The following is a 14,998-nucleotide window of genomic DNA, read 5'->3' as shown; positions in this document are numbered from 1 at the left end:
AGACAGCAGCTGGCAAATGAAATTTAATAAAAATTAAATAAAACATAAACTTAACAGAGCCTGTTCTCAGCCCTTGTTGTAAAATACAATCTTTCATTTATCACAATACATGTGGATTAACAACTGATCATTATTAGTGTGCCTATAAAATAATGGCTCTTACAAAGCAATAAACAGCTGTAGATGATTTGAGCAGGGACCTCTCATAGGAAACGGAGACACGCACCCTCTCTGTGCCTCTGTCTGACACGCGCTCTCTCTCAACAGGGATGCTGGAATTTGCCAACTTCAGTGACAGGAAATGCTGAGAGGGGTTGAGTGGTCCCTGCTCAAATTCTCTACTCTTGTTTGTTGACCTGAATTAGTTATTATCTATAGTTATATGTTGTTTTCCCATACATATATATTATGAGGAGATTCTTTAAGCAAAAAGATCCTTGAAGTGATATTTTATGTGATTGATAAACTACTTGTTTAACCATCTTGTGTAGCATTATAGTATATTATTAGAAGTGGAAGCAGCACTTTAGTATATTTCTAATGTACTCATACCTGCCAACAGTCCTAATTTTGTGGAACAGTTTGTGTTCTGTCAGTTAAGAGGCATGGCTTGCTGGAAAATGATGTGGCATTAGGCATATGGTGTCATGTGTTGAGTGGTACATATGTGTATTACAAGGTTAGCATTTTGTTTTAGTTGAGGGTTGATTCATTATTAATGAGATCGCAGCTTATTAATTCACTAGGAATCAGTCATGCCGGTTCCTAGTCCATCGATAGAAAAAATTCTCTTCAATATTGGATCAGACCACATATGGCTGCCTCCATTTTGTATAGGTGACAAGTGCACATTTTCCTTCTATTATGTATTGTGCATCTAGCCTATGACTTGTGATTCTAACAAACCTTCCTTTGTATTTAACAGGTACTGTATTGCGCGAGTATTTAGGCCTCGGAAGCTCAACCGATGTCACCCAAAGGAACTCATAGAATGTGCATTCGATGTAATTACCTCATCCGTTAGCAGCTACTTGCCAATTGTAGAGACAATCTACACTATTTATGAAATTATCCAGGAATTTCCAGTTCTACAGGTACATTTGTCACAAACTGATGTATGGAAAAAATGTTGAATAATAACACATACCAATATTGCAGTGTGTGCGACTCTAAAATTAGCACATTTTCTGAACTGAATCCAGAGACAATTGATAATCATTGGAAAATGTGGTTGGAAGGAGACTGCTACCAACCTGACTATGTACAGAATAGTGTACTAGTGTACCTCTCATTGGACCACCAGTGAAACATTGTCCAAAGGGCTTGTGCTATCATGGTATAATATGAGCTTAACATTTTTTAACATGAACTTAGATATCATTTAACAAATGAAACCACTTCCACACACTGTCATATCTGGTATGAGGGAGATTCTAAAAAGGGGGAACTGGTTGTATTGTATGGGGGATCAAATTCAGATATATATATTTCGCAGTCATCCAATCTGCTCTCGGAGTTGGCACTTAAATAGCTAACTAACTGCTGCTTACTCCACCCCTCTGCAACCCTTGGTGGCATCAGTTTAATTTAAGTACCCAAGGAGTTGGCCTGTTGTTTTTGTGCTGTTGGATAATTTGGTTGTTTTCTTTTGTTTTTAGTTTTATATGGTATGTGTAGACGGATTCAGGTGCTGCAGGCTACCTGTTATCGGTTAGGTCAGCAGTCCGGACAGACGGATGAAGGAACCTTTTGTCCTGAACTGCCCATACAGACAAGCTTGGGGCTTGTTATTAGGGTGACAGCAGCCGCTCGCTGCGGCGCTACTCCGGGACTGGCGCTGCCAAAAGGCAGAGAGCGCACAATCAGGAGGAAGCTGGACATGTTGGGAGATACCATGTTCCCCGCTAAGGCAGAGGGGGAACCTTGATCTCTGGTCTCGGGATCAGTCCACAGCAGTGCCTGACTAGGTCTGTCTGCAGAAATGCTGGGTACGTTTTGTTGCTGGACCGCTACCGGAGGACACGGAAGGTGTGTACCGCGCTGCGGTCGGCTGTCAGTGAGAATCTGGTAGGAGGGGCGGTGGAGGCCTCCCCCCTGCCTGTTGGTATATCCCAGGAGCATGGAAGTTTCTTGCGATTGCAGCAGAGGTCGGATGTTCCTCAAGTGGCTTTGTGAGAAGAAAGAAGTGTGCTGTCACTGACTCCTTCCTTCCTTACCCTAGGACCCAGCTAAGGGGTATAATTACTAAACTGCGGATTTTAAAAAGTGGAGATGTTGCCTATTGCAACTATTAAGATTCTAGTTCTCACTTATTTAGTACACCACAGTTTAGTCAACATAGCCCTAAGTAACTGTTTATTAGTTGGTTATCTGTGTAACGCACACAATTTACTTGTTTAGTGTATTTTCTCCATCAGGGAAGTTAAATTTGAGGCTACATATCTTTAGAGGGCTAGTCTGCCCTGGTAGGCTTTTTAAGTTTACTCTATAAAAAAAAAAAAGAAAAAAAAAAAGACATATGTCTTAAAGGAGAGAGTAAAGCTAATACATAGTGATACTTAATTTATTGCTGGACATGGTTTTTTTGAGGTTGAGATCCTAGCAAAACTCCGTCCCTGTTTCTGTTCACCGTGGGTGTGGGTGTGGGTGTGGGTGTGGGTGTGGGTGTGGGTGTGGTTTGGTGTGCTTGCTACTACTTTTTGGTGTATTTGTTTTTCTGAAAATTGTCATGTCAGATAAGGGTAAATATGCCAGTGTAAAAATGTCTGTTCAAAATGTTCTGCTAAACTTTCGGTGGGACAGACGGAACAGTATGTGCTCTGTCTGCAGTGTGTAGCCAGGGTTTGGGACGAGTGGGTGCAGGGGGCGTCCTCGCTGTCTGCGGGGAGCCGACTTGGGCGTCTTCACTGGCCCAATCGGTCTCTTTGCTTGCACAGCTCATTGCCAGACAGACAGAGGCACAGGCCCCGGGTTCCGTTCCGTATAATTTAACCTAGCTTCAGCGGTTAACACGGGTGCATCTTCCCAGGGATTTTCCCTGCCCCCCCCAAACTTCCCAGGGAGAGCCGGCTTGGTCTTTTTCCTTGGGGAGAAGATTAGACCGTTTAAATCGCTTTCTGGATTCCCCTGGGTTGCTTACCCCTAGGGCCAAGCGGGCTAGATTATACCATGCTCTGTTTTCGGCTTCCGGCTCAGAGGGGTCCTCTGAGGAAGAAGGGGAGCTAGTAGAGGATTCTGACTCCACCCAGTGGTGTGACTGGGAGGACAATGCAAGAAACCAAGGGGTGTAGGACCTCGTGTTAGCGGTACGCCAGGCTTTGGACTTCGTGGAATCAGAAGAGCAGAGCAGTTCAGTTCAGGGTCTTTTTCAATGAAAAAAGCCAAAGACTGTGTGTGTTCCTTCCTCTTCAGAACTGTCTGAGATTGCGGAGTCTGCATCGAAAGCTCCAGACCAGAGATTTTCCTTCCCTCACAAGTTCCTTCACCTTTTTCCACTGCAGGACCAGGATGCTTTGTGCTGGGACGGGATTCCCAAGGTGGATACGCCAGTAGCTAGGTTAGCCCGTCATACCCCTCGCAGGTGCCTAGCTTGCAAGACCCCACAGATAGACTGAGAGATTACTTCAGAACATGTTTTCGGCAGCAGGCGCTTTGTTTCAGCCCAAGTTCTCATCAGCATTGAGAAGCCAGAGCCATAGAAACCTAGGCTGACCAATTGGCAGCAGGTTTACAAGATTCTGATCTCCTTCCTTTAGCTGTATATTTGAAGGAAGCCTCAGGCTATTTTTATGAAGCGGCTTCGGTGGCTCCTTCTATTTCGGCCACGGCTCGAAGGGCCCTTTGGCTGCGCTCTTGGGATGCAGATGCAGAATCAGAGATGTTGCTGGAGCATTGCCTTACTCTGGGTCGGTCTTATTTGGTCTAGAACTGGATGCTATGATTTCACAGTCCACTAGTGGAAAGAGTAATTTTGGCGGTGAATGCTCCTAGGGCCAGACCACCTAGGTTCAGTTCCTTTTGGCAGTCCTATCGGGGCCACACCTCTGGCAGGGATCAGGCGTCAGTGAGAGGTGGACCTTTTTCGTCCCAAGGACAGTCTCACAGTGGAAAGGGCTCATCAGCATAACGGGAACATCCCTCTCCTTGTGGCTGCTGGGGTGGGAGGTCGTCTGCAACTCTTCAGGGACCAGTGGGCGGTGTCTTCATGAGATAGCTGGATTACGTGGATCATATCCAGAGGATACGTGATGGACCTGTTGGGTCTATCGCTCCTCCTCTTCGCGACACTCCTGAAATCCTCCTCTTCACTCTGAAGTGAAAGGCCATGACTCAGGCAGTCGATTCTCTTCTTTCCCCAGGAGTTTTTAGCGTCGATAGACATCAAGACGCCTATCTCCATGTTCCCATCTGGGAGGGACATCAGTCTCTCCTTCGGTTCATGATAGGGAGGGACCATTTTCAGTTCAGGGCTCTTTCTTTTGGTTTGTCAACACGGGTGGGTGATAAATTACCCGACGTCCCAGTAGGTTTCCTCCCAGAGTTCTTAGGTCTTCTCTTGGACACCATTCTAAAGAAAGTTTCTTTGGGAAAACAACGTTTCTGCGATCAGTACATCGGTGCAGAACCTTCTCCAGTCTCCTCGAACCTTCATGTTGCTGGGCAATGAAGCTCCTGGTTCTTTCGAGACCCTTCCTTATGGCCGGTTTTATTCACTGGTATTTCAGTGGGACCTCTTATGCCAATGGTCGAGATCTCCCTTCCATCTCGAGTTCCAGTTGTCCAGGATAGCCCGTCTCTCCCTTCAGTGGTGGGCAAACCCGGGGAGAACTTAGTGATGGGTCAGTTGGTCATTCCATGGTCATGGATCCACGGATGCCAGTTTGAGGGGGTGGGGGCAGTGGTTCTCCATCTTCGCCTACAGGGTATGTGGTCAAGCAGGGAGGCCTCCTTGCCAATAAATGTCCTCAAATTAAAGGAGATCCTCCTGGCTCTTCAAGGGGCGCAGTCTCTTTTCAGAGCAATGCCGGCCCGAATTCAATCAGACAACACCACGGCAGTGGCCTACGTTAATCACCAAGGCGGTTCCAGCCATATCCGCAGTGTTCATTCCAGGGGTGGACAACTGGGAGGCCGATTACTTTAGCAGGCAAGCAATCCTCCCAGGGGAATGATCCTTGCATCAGGTTTTGCAGGATCTAGTTGCCAGATGGGGCCTCCCCGGCAAAGACTTGATGGCCTTTCATCGCAATTGCCGTGTACCAAGGTAATGCGCAAAGTCCAGGGACCCTTTGGCAGTTAATGTAATGGCCATGCATTGGGACTTCCAACTGGGGTACTTGTTTCCTCCCTTTCCCATGATTCAGAGAGTACTTTGTTGGGTGGCTCTGGGGGACCTTCCAGTTATTCTAGTTGCGCCAAACTGGCCCAGGAGGGTTTGGTACGCCAATATTCAAACGGCCCGGGTCTCGGCATTATCTGTGTTTTTCCAACGCCGTCTGGCTATTCTTCTTGAAGTTCATATCTCTTTCCAGGGAGTGTTGCGCATTGTCTACTTACATTCCTCCGATAGCGCCGTGGGATCTCAATTTGGTCCTGGGTATTCTCCAGAAGCCTCCTTGCGTTCGGCTGAACTCAGATTTTTGACCAGGAAGGTAGTTTTCTTGTTGGCTATCGCTTTGGCATTCAGGATGTCAGAACTTGGGGCCTTATCATGCATAGCTCCCTACCTGATTGTTCATGAAGACAGGGCGGTCTTGAGGAGGGTGCCGTCTTTTCTTCCTAAAGTTGTCTGGTTTCCACGTGAACCAGGATATACTAATTCCTGTTTTCCGCGAGGGTTCATCATTCGATGTGCAGGGCTGGTCCTCTGGTCACACCTTTACCAAATTTTACCAGTTTAATGTTTTTGCTACTTCGGATACTACCTTTGGCTGCAGTATTTTTTGCGCAGGGGTTCCCGAGCACATCCTCCCTTAGGGGGGCTACTTTAGAAGGTCCCCGTGGTAGCAGTGTCCCCCATATTGGATGACTGAGAAAGATGATTTTGGAACTTACGTCAAATCTCATACTCTGAATTCATGTGGGGGACACTGCATTCTCCTCCTTTTGCTCTTCTGCTGGATGTTTGTTTGGTTCCTTCCTTGGGGCTTTTGTATTCTACTGAGGCTAGCGGGAGTTGCAGAGGGGAGGAGTCAGCAGCAGTTAGTTAACTATTTAAGTGCCAACTTCGAGTGCCCCTCATACAACCTCATGGTATCAGTCTCCCCCAGATGGATTCGGAGAAAGAGATTTGACGTAAGTAGTACAATAATTTTAGTTGGGAGTGATGTTGTGTAGATTTTCTTTTTATGTTTTTTCTCATTTCATTTTAGTGTATAGTTTACAATTAAGGGTTGATAAAAGTCTCATTTAAAAACAGCAGATGTCTATTGCTTTGAAAAATTCCATTAATATTTCTCTTCAAGGCACCCATGTAGTAATATATTCTATTTCTAGATTATATGATCTATTAAAATTTATTGCAATCTATAAAGCATTAATACTCTTTGGAATTAGTTCAGTTACTGATGGTTTCTCATTGACGTCACTGAGACTGTCCCGGTACATACCGATTGCTTTATTATATATGCACTTTGATGTTGTGATTGCGTATGGTTCTGGAGAATGTAATGTATATGCCCATCTAAAGGAAAGTGGTGTACATCTGGTGCTCACAAAGTGCAGGGTGAATCAACGATTAGCTCGTACTATATTATATATATATATTAGTTGAATGCAGCACGTCTTGGTAAAGTAGCACAGTGAAATGGTTATTTATCCAGTAAGCTATATAACAGTCTAAGCCAGTGGTTCCCAAACTTTTGCAGTTCGCGGCACCCTTACAGTCTCCAAATTTTTTTAAGGCACCCCTCCAAAATAATTATTGAGCAGTCGTGTTTTAGAAGTAGTTGGGTCCAAAAATTATAATAAGTATTTAGGTCAGGACAGAAATACTTATTTAGTTGTATGCAAAAATGCCCCCTCTGCATCCAGACACACTGTCCCCTCTGCATCCAAACACACTGCCCCCTCTGTATCCAGACACACTGCTCTCTCTCACACTGCCCCCTGTCACCCTGTCCCCCCTCCTCTGCCCTCTCTCACGATGTCCCCCCTCCTCTGCCCTCTCTAACGATGTCCCCCCTCCTCTGCCCTCTCTAACGATGTCCCCCCTCCTCTGCCCTCTCTCACGATGTCCCCCCCTCCTCTGCCCTCTCTCACGATGTCCCCCCTCCTCTGCCCTCTCTCACTATGTCCCCCCCTCCTCTGCCCTCTCTCACTATGTCCCCCCCTCCTCTGCCCTCTCTAACGATGTCCCCCCTCCTCTGCCCTCTCTAACGATGTCCCCCCTCCTCTGCCCTCTCTAACGATGTCCCCCCTCCTCTGCCCTCTCTAACGATGTCCCCCCTCCTCTGCCCTCTCTCACGATGTCCCCCCCTCCTCTGCCCTCTCTCACGATGTCCCCCCTCCTCTGCCCTCTCTCACGATGTCCCCCCTCCTCTGCCCTCTCTCACGATGTCCCCCCTCCTCTGCCCTCTCTCACGATGTCCCCCCTCCTCTGCCCTCTCTCACGATGTCCCCCCTCCTCTGCCCTCTCTCACGATGTCCCCCCTCCTCTGCCCTCTCTCACGATGTCCCCCCTCCTCTGCCCTCTCTCACGATGTCCCCCCTCCTCTGCCCTCTCTCACGATGTCCCCCCTCCTCTGCCCTCTCTCACGATGTCCCCCCTCCTCTGCCCTCTCTCACGCTGTGTCCCCCCTCCTGTGCCCCGCTGTCACTCTCCTGTGCCCCGCTGTCACTCTCCTGTGCCCCGCTGTCACTCTCCTGTGCCCCGCTGTCACTCTCCTGTGCCCTTCTGGCTGCCCCGCTGACACTCTCCTGTGCCCCTCTGGCTGCCCTGCTGTCTGCCCCGCTGTCACTCTCCTGTGCCCCGCTGTCACTCTCCTGTGTCCCACTGTCACTCTCCTCTGCCCCGCTGTCACTCTCCTCTGCCCCGCTGTCTGCCCCTGTCACACTCCCTCTCACTCCTCTGCACCGCGTCAGACATAAAAAAAACCCAAAGAACACATAAACTTACCAATCCGCCGGGTGCCGGGACCCAGCAGCCTCCTCTCTCCCGCAGCTGTCACTGAATATCGACGTCGGTAACAAGCTGCTGCGGGAGAGAGGAGGCTGCTGGGTCCTGGCGCCCAGCGGATTGGTAAGTTTATGTGTTCTTTGTTTTTTTTTTTTTATGTCTGGCTCGCGGCACCCCTGGGAGCCGCGGCGCACAGTTTGGGAACCGCCGGTCTAAGCACATCCATTGAAATTAACAACTAACCACTTCTTTATTATTTGGACTCGGAGACAGGGTGACATCAATTTCAGCGTTTGTTTCTTAACGTTATTAAAGTAATAAATGTTTTTTCCATAATATTGGGTTTCAGAACTGCTTGGATACTGAAAGATTTAAATTCAGTCAGATTTAGTCAGAAACTCTACTTCACACAGTAGCAGCAGCCATTATTTTGTTTAAATTAATATTCAGCCAATCGGTTCACTAGAAACTAGTGACATCATTAAGGTATGCGGCACAAAGACATCACTAGTACCCAGTGAATTGATTGGCTGCAATCTCAGGAATATTGCCACAGCTCACAAAATGGCTGCCTTTCTTGTTGCTCTGTGGGTTAATTCTAACAAGTAATATTTGTTTTAATAGGAAAGAAATTACAGTATTTATGTAAACCACACATCTTTATTGAAAGCCATTCTACTTCATTGCGGTGTGCCAGAGGATAAACTCATTCAAGTGTACAATATTCTTTATGATGCTATGGTAAGTATTCTCCACTGAATGAAATTACATTTTCCCGTGAATTAATGCTCCAAGCCAGTCTGTCAGACTAAGGGTTTATTTTTCACCCAGTGGACACAAATATATACCTGTGTAGAATATAATGTACAATCTTAAGGGATCATGAAGGAAAAATTCAGCACATATAATTTTCTGTATCTATGTTGGTTCCTTCTCTCGCCCTTGACTGCGTTGCTGCCGGCATTCATATACACTACACGGCCAAAGATATATATGGACACCAGCACATCGCATCCATGGGATGGTTTAATGTCAGTTTCCAAAAACTACGGGCGTTAATAGGGAGTTGGTGTCCCCTTTGCTAATATAATAGCCTCACTCTTCTGGGGAGGTGTTCCATTAGACCTTGGAACATGGCTATAGGAATATACATCTATTCAGCCACAAGAGCATTAGTGAGGTTGGAGACTGATGTTGGGCGTGAGGCCTATCTCACAGTCGGCATTCCAGATGATCACAATGGTGTTGAGGTCAGGGCTCTGTAAAGGATAGAGAAGTTTTTCCATACTAAATTCGGGAAGCCATTTTTTTTATGGACTTTGGTTTCTGCACAAGGTTATTGTCATAGTGAAACAGGAAAGGGGCATCCTCAAACTGGTGCCACAAAGTTGGAGCACACGATTCTCTACAATGTCATTGTATGCTGTATCATTAATATTTCCGCTCCTTGGGACTAAGGGGCCCAAGGCCTTTATTGCGCCTCCACAAGCTTTACAGTTGGCAGTATGCATTTGGGTAGGAAGCTTTCTCCTGACATCCATCAGACTGCCAGATGTTTCTACTGCCCCAGAGTCTAATGGCATGGTGCTTTACACCACTCCAGTTGATGTTTGGCATTGCACATAGTGATATGAGGCTTGAGTGTGACTGCTCTGCCATGGAAAAACAACCCATGAAGCTCCTGACTAACTGTTCTGTGGCTTCCAGAGGCAGTTCGGAACTCTGTAGTGAGTGTTGAAACTAAGGACAGACTACTTTTACGTGCTATGAGCTTCAGCGGTCCTGTTCTATGAGCTTGTGTGGCCTACAGCTTCGCGGTCGAGCTGTTGCTCCTAGACGTTCACAAGAGCAGCGCTTACAGTTGACTGGGGCACCTCTAGCAGGGCAGAAATTTGACAAATGGACTTGTTGAAAGGTTTGCATCTCATGACTGTGCCACGTTGAAAGGCACTGAGTCTGTCAGTATGACCACTAGTGCTAATGTTTGACTACGGAGATTGCATGGCTGTATGCTTGATTGTATGCACCTATGGTCAATGGGTGTGGCTGAAATGGCCAAACACATTCATTAGAAGGGGTGACCACATACTTTTTCCTTTTATAGTGCTAGTAGTGACAGCCTTTATCTTATAGCCAAACTATCTCCCCAGCATCTGATCATTCAAGGCAAACCAGTAATAGTCCTCCCCATTCATTTATTTTATGGAACCTGGTCACAAATGCTTTGTCTACAACTTATTGTTCTGTAAACCAACTGTTGAAAACAGAAAACAATAGCATTAGTGCTTACCAGATAAGTGTCTTATCATAGATAGACACTAGAGGGCAGAGTCACACAATGTCTATGGCATGTACTTGTCCTTCTACAACTCTTGATACATGCATTGCTTTTACTCCTTATAGCCATGTATTATCATCAGACAGAGTTCTATACATTTTTGCCCTCTGCTTCCGCCTAAGCTCCATTGGACACTGAGGAGCCCAGAATACCCTAACCCGTGTTTATGAGGTGTTCTTGACAAATGGAGAGGGAAGGGGGCCAAAACCCAGACTTGCACTGGACCTGGTGCTATGTATGATTATATATACTGCAGAGCTCTGTCGTATTCTATAGCAACACAAATAAACTGATATAAATGCAGGAATGAAGCTACAAAAAGCCATGTAAATGTCAGAGGACGATATGCGCAGACGCTAAATGTTATCTGCAGGTGGACAACCCCTAAACTTAACATTTTTTTTTTCCCCTTTTAGATTGAAAAACTTACTAAAAGAGAAGTGGAAGCCAAATTTTGTAACCTCTCGCTGTCGGATAACAATGTAAGTATATCCGAATAATGAGCAAACATTCCCATTCTTGTTAAATGGAACCATTTCCAAGGATCAGAAATTGTGTAACAGGTACGCTCCGAACTTATACTATGGTTAACCCCTGATGAATGGATGTCCTGGAGTTTATGTGAATTTACTCCCTTTTATACGATTGTTACAGGTCAGCAATTCATTAGACTTAATTCACCTTCAATGAGTTTTACCCACTCCTTTCACCCCTCTGTTTGATTTAAAGCCTAATACAAAGGGTTTCTCTACCCAAAACGTATTACTAATTGCACCCTTTTTAGTATGGTCGATGATTTTGCTTCTTGATAATAGACCTGTTCCAGCGCAGATTGCTAACCCTGTTCATAAAGCATTTGACATCATTACTCTATCTGAGCCAACCTGATACCTTAGATTGTACGCTCCTTTGAGCAGGGTCATCTCTCCTCCTGTCTTCACCACTTTTAACTCTGCTCTCCAGCTACCTAGCCCTCCTCCTCTCCCCTCTCGCTCCCTCCTCTCCCCTCTGGGGTCTCCCTGTCATCGGTACCCTCCCTCTTGGGTTCCGTCGTATGCGGACCTTCCCCTCTTTCCTCCCCCGCCCCTAGCTATGCTTTGAGCTCACTGAGTTACTGTGCTTATAAAAATTAATAATAATAATATAAGTCTGTGTATTGTGATAGATAGATATGTATTTCCCCATGTATAAGGCGCTCCCATGTATAATACGCACCTTAATTTTGGCCCCAAAATTTGAAAAAAAAAATATTACGGTAGCTGTCAAAAAAGGCAGGGAGAGTGTAATGGCCGGCTGCTGGATCCCCGCTACCACTCTCTGCCTGTCCCCCGCCTGCTGGATCCCCGCTACCACTCTCTGCCTGTCCCCCGCCTGCTGGATCCCCGCTACCACTCTCTGCCTGTCCCCCGCCTGCTGGATCCCCGCTACCACTCTGCCTGTCCCCCACCTGCTGGATCCCCGCTACCACTCTCTGCCTGTCCCCCGCCTGCTGGATCCCCGCTACCACTCTGCCTGTCCCCCGCCTGCTGGATCCCCGCTACCACTCTCTGCCTGTCCCCCGCCTGCTGGATCCCCGCTACCACTCTCTGCCTGTCCCCCGCCTGCTGGATCCCCGCTACCACTCTGCCTGTCCCCCACCTGCTGGATCCCCGCTACCACTCTCTGCCTGTCCCCCGCCTGCTGGATCCCCGCTACCACTCTGCCTGTCCCCCGCCTGCTGGATCCCCGCTACCACTCTCTGCCTGTCCCCGGCCTGCTGGATCCCCGCTACCACTCTCTGCCTGTCCCCCGCCTGCTGGATCCCCGCTGCCACTCTCTGCCTGTCCCCCCTCCTCCTGAATCCCACCCACGCTGCCACTGTAAAGCTGCCCCGCTCCCCCTCGATCCCCCCGCCCTATGCCCCTGTAACGCTGCCTCCCCCCCTGCATCCCCGCTACCCCTGTATAAGACGCACCCAGGTTTTAGACCCAAAATTTTTGGGAAAAAGGTGCGTCATATACATGGGGAAATATGGTACATTCCAAAACTAGATGGTTTAGCAGAGCACAAATCATCAGCTTATAAACTGACCTATTGAGATTAAAGCACTTTAGGTTAATGATGGACCAATATTATTCTTATATTACCATATAATCAATATTCTTCTTTCAGTTTCAGTTGAACCGCCTTTATAAGTTTATTGAGCAGAAAGGAGACCTTCAAGAAGTAGAACCAATGATGTCCTTACTGACAAAGCAGAAATCAGGAGTCGGTGTTTTGGCCAAACAAGGCCTGAAGGACCTGGAGGAAGTTATAGGATTAATGAAGAGAATGAGTGTAAAACTTCAGGTTAGAACCCACAGTATTTAATGAGCCTAAAATAAAACATTATACGTACATGAGAAATGATGCCTGCGTTCATTCCAGGCCTCCAAGGAAGAATTTCCCAGAATCAAGTTTAGAACCCTCCATACTGGGATCTGAGATAATTACACATGTTTCAGCCTGTATCTAGACCTTTAAAGGGACATTAATCAAAATTGTGTCTAATATTTAAACTAAAATTTCATTTTGTGCAGATGACTTGAATACAGCAATAGATATCACCAGATGAGATAGACTAGGGATCTCTTTTGTAGAGACTCGTTGGGTGTGCATTAACACATTATGTAACTTTGATTACAGGACCACTGCGTATAACTTCAAGCCCAGAACATACACATAAATGGAAAAAAAAAAGTTCTGTTTATTACTTTTAGAAATATAAGTTTTGTATCATACCTGTACCGTTTCTAGCCATTCCATCAGTTTTTTTTTCTTATTTTTGAAATGTCCATTATAGGACACTTTTGATTGCCTAATTTATTTTCTTACTAAAAAACAACTTTTTTGTTCTGTTGTACAACCACTTTTTATTAGGAAAAATTACTCAAAATATACAAATATATAAATAAAGGGCAATCCAACAAATCGTCATGCAATATGAATGTAAGGAGAGTTTTGCAAAATTAATTCTCACAAAATCCCGTAAAGAACAAGTTCTAGATTCCAACCGTAGATCATCTGATCTAAGTATGAGGAACATGGGATTAAAAGCCCTAGTTGGCTAAATATTGAGTATTTAAAAGGAATAAACCAAATAAAATTAAGCATACAAAGGAAGGCAGGGGTAGGAAAACAGGGGATGGATGGAAGGGGGGAGGGAGGGGTCCTTACGAACAAAATCCCAGTCTTCAATTATTGCTAGATAAGGGGCAAATGTTGAAGACCGAAAAGAAAGCTAGTTCCCATCAAGAAGCTCCACAGAAGGAGACTATTTGGATAAGGCAGAATATTTTTCGGTGCCCTGGAATTCCAGCCAGTACAACCATGTGGCACAATAGTCATTAAAACGATCCGAAGAACATAGAATCAGATCGTCCATATATCTATAAAATCCAACACCGGTGAGCCATTCTTTTAGAGTTGTAGGAGAGGAGGATTTCCAGAAAACAACATAGTTAATAAAGTTTGTCAGCAGAGTGGTAGAACCCATTTAATGGATAACTCCACCCAAATGTCGTTTTAATTGATTGGTCGTACTGTTTAAAAATCTCATTACAACCACCTTACAATCCCGCAGTGTGTACACACTCCAAATCAGGATCTCCATAGAGTTTACAGAGTCACAATCTTTTCAGCCGATGGTAATGACAGATGAAGAGCACAGATCTGAGGGTAAATCTTGTAAAACATATATAGTGCGTACGCATGAATCGGCTGCTGATCAGGACTTTTCTTTTCCAGCCGTTAGTAAAATCGTTGTAGATAACACATTGGTCGGAAAATTCTGTAGTGTGTACCCAGCCTTAGTATGGTGTCTATATAATAATATCCCCCTCCGAGATCACAAACTTTTATACTATATTTTCCGGTCTGATAGACTCCTGAAACATTTCCATGTATATTTCATTGTTTTTATATGTTATAACATATCTATAAGTGGACTTTTATTTTAAGTTTAGTGGTCCTTAAAATGTGTGTGTTTGTCGTTTAGGTGGTTGTGAACTTCGGCCTTGTGTACAAGATGCAGCAACACAATGGGATAGTTTTTCAGTTTGTTGCATTCATCAAACGGCGGCAAAGAACCGTCCCTGACATCCTGGCAGCCGGGGGGAGATATGACCATCTGGTAAGCCTTGGCTGTAATAACGCAATTACCACAGGATCGGACAGTGCGTACAGCTGCTGAGCAAATGATCCTTTGTACTGTACTGAGCAGAACACATTACAGCATATACTTATTATCATCTGTTCCTTACCTGTCATTTATTTCCTGCTCTGAACTCCACTGACCATAGCGAGCGAGCGCTACGGGAAAGAGGAACAAGGTCTGGTTAATAAACAAAGCAGTGTCCCCTCTCCTATCTGTAACACAATGTAATTATTTAATTTAAAGGCCGATGTTTGCATACTTTCCACCTTTTTGATCTACTTCCACCCTTTGTTTCTCTCCCACCTGACAGCCACCACTTGCCCTCGCTGTCTCAGGAGCACACACATTTCTTATGTCATCATCATCAGCT

At 45.8% G+C, this 14,998-nt stretch overlaps 1 protein-coding gene across 1 annotated transcript in view; it reads left to right on the top strand.

Annotated features, from left to right (window-relative positions):
* The window catches only part of EIF2AK4 (eukaryotic translation initiation factor 2 alpha kinase 4), a 78,747-nt gene that overhangs the window by 42,063 nt on the left and 21,686 nt on the right, over positions 1-14,998 (top strand). Inside the window, exons 25-29 of the mRNA XM_075193399.1 lie at positions 926-1,094; positions 8,741-8,857; positions 10,871-10,936; positions 12,606-12,782; positions 14,470-14,604. Of these exons, the coding sequence (XP_075049500.1) occupies positions 926-1,094; positions 8,741-8,857; positions 10,871-10,936; positions 12,606-12,782; positions 14,470-14,604 (664 nt within the window). The remainder of the gene's footprint in view (positions 1-925; positions 1,095-8,740; positions 8,858-10,870; positions 10,937-12,605; positions 12,783-14,469; positions 14,605-14,998) is intronic.

The sequence above is a fragment of the Mixophyes fleayi genome, chromosome 12 (assembly GCF_038048845.1).
Source record: "Mixophyes fleayi isolate aMixFle1 chromosome 12, aMixFle1.hap1, whole genome shotgun sequence".
Classification (NCBI taxonomy): domain Eukaryota; kingdom Metazoa; phylum Chordata; class Amphibia; order Anura; family Limnodynastidae; genus Mixophyes; species Mixophyes fleayi.
The sequence above is the reverse complement of the archived record's forward strand: the minus strand, read 5'-3'. Positions and strand labels throughout refer to the sequence as shown.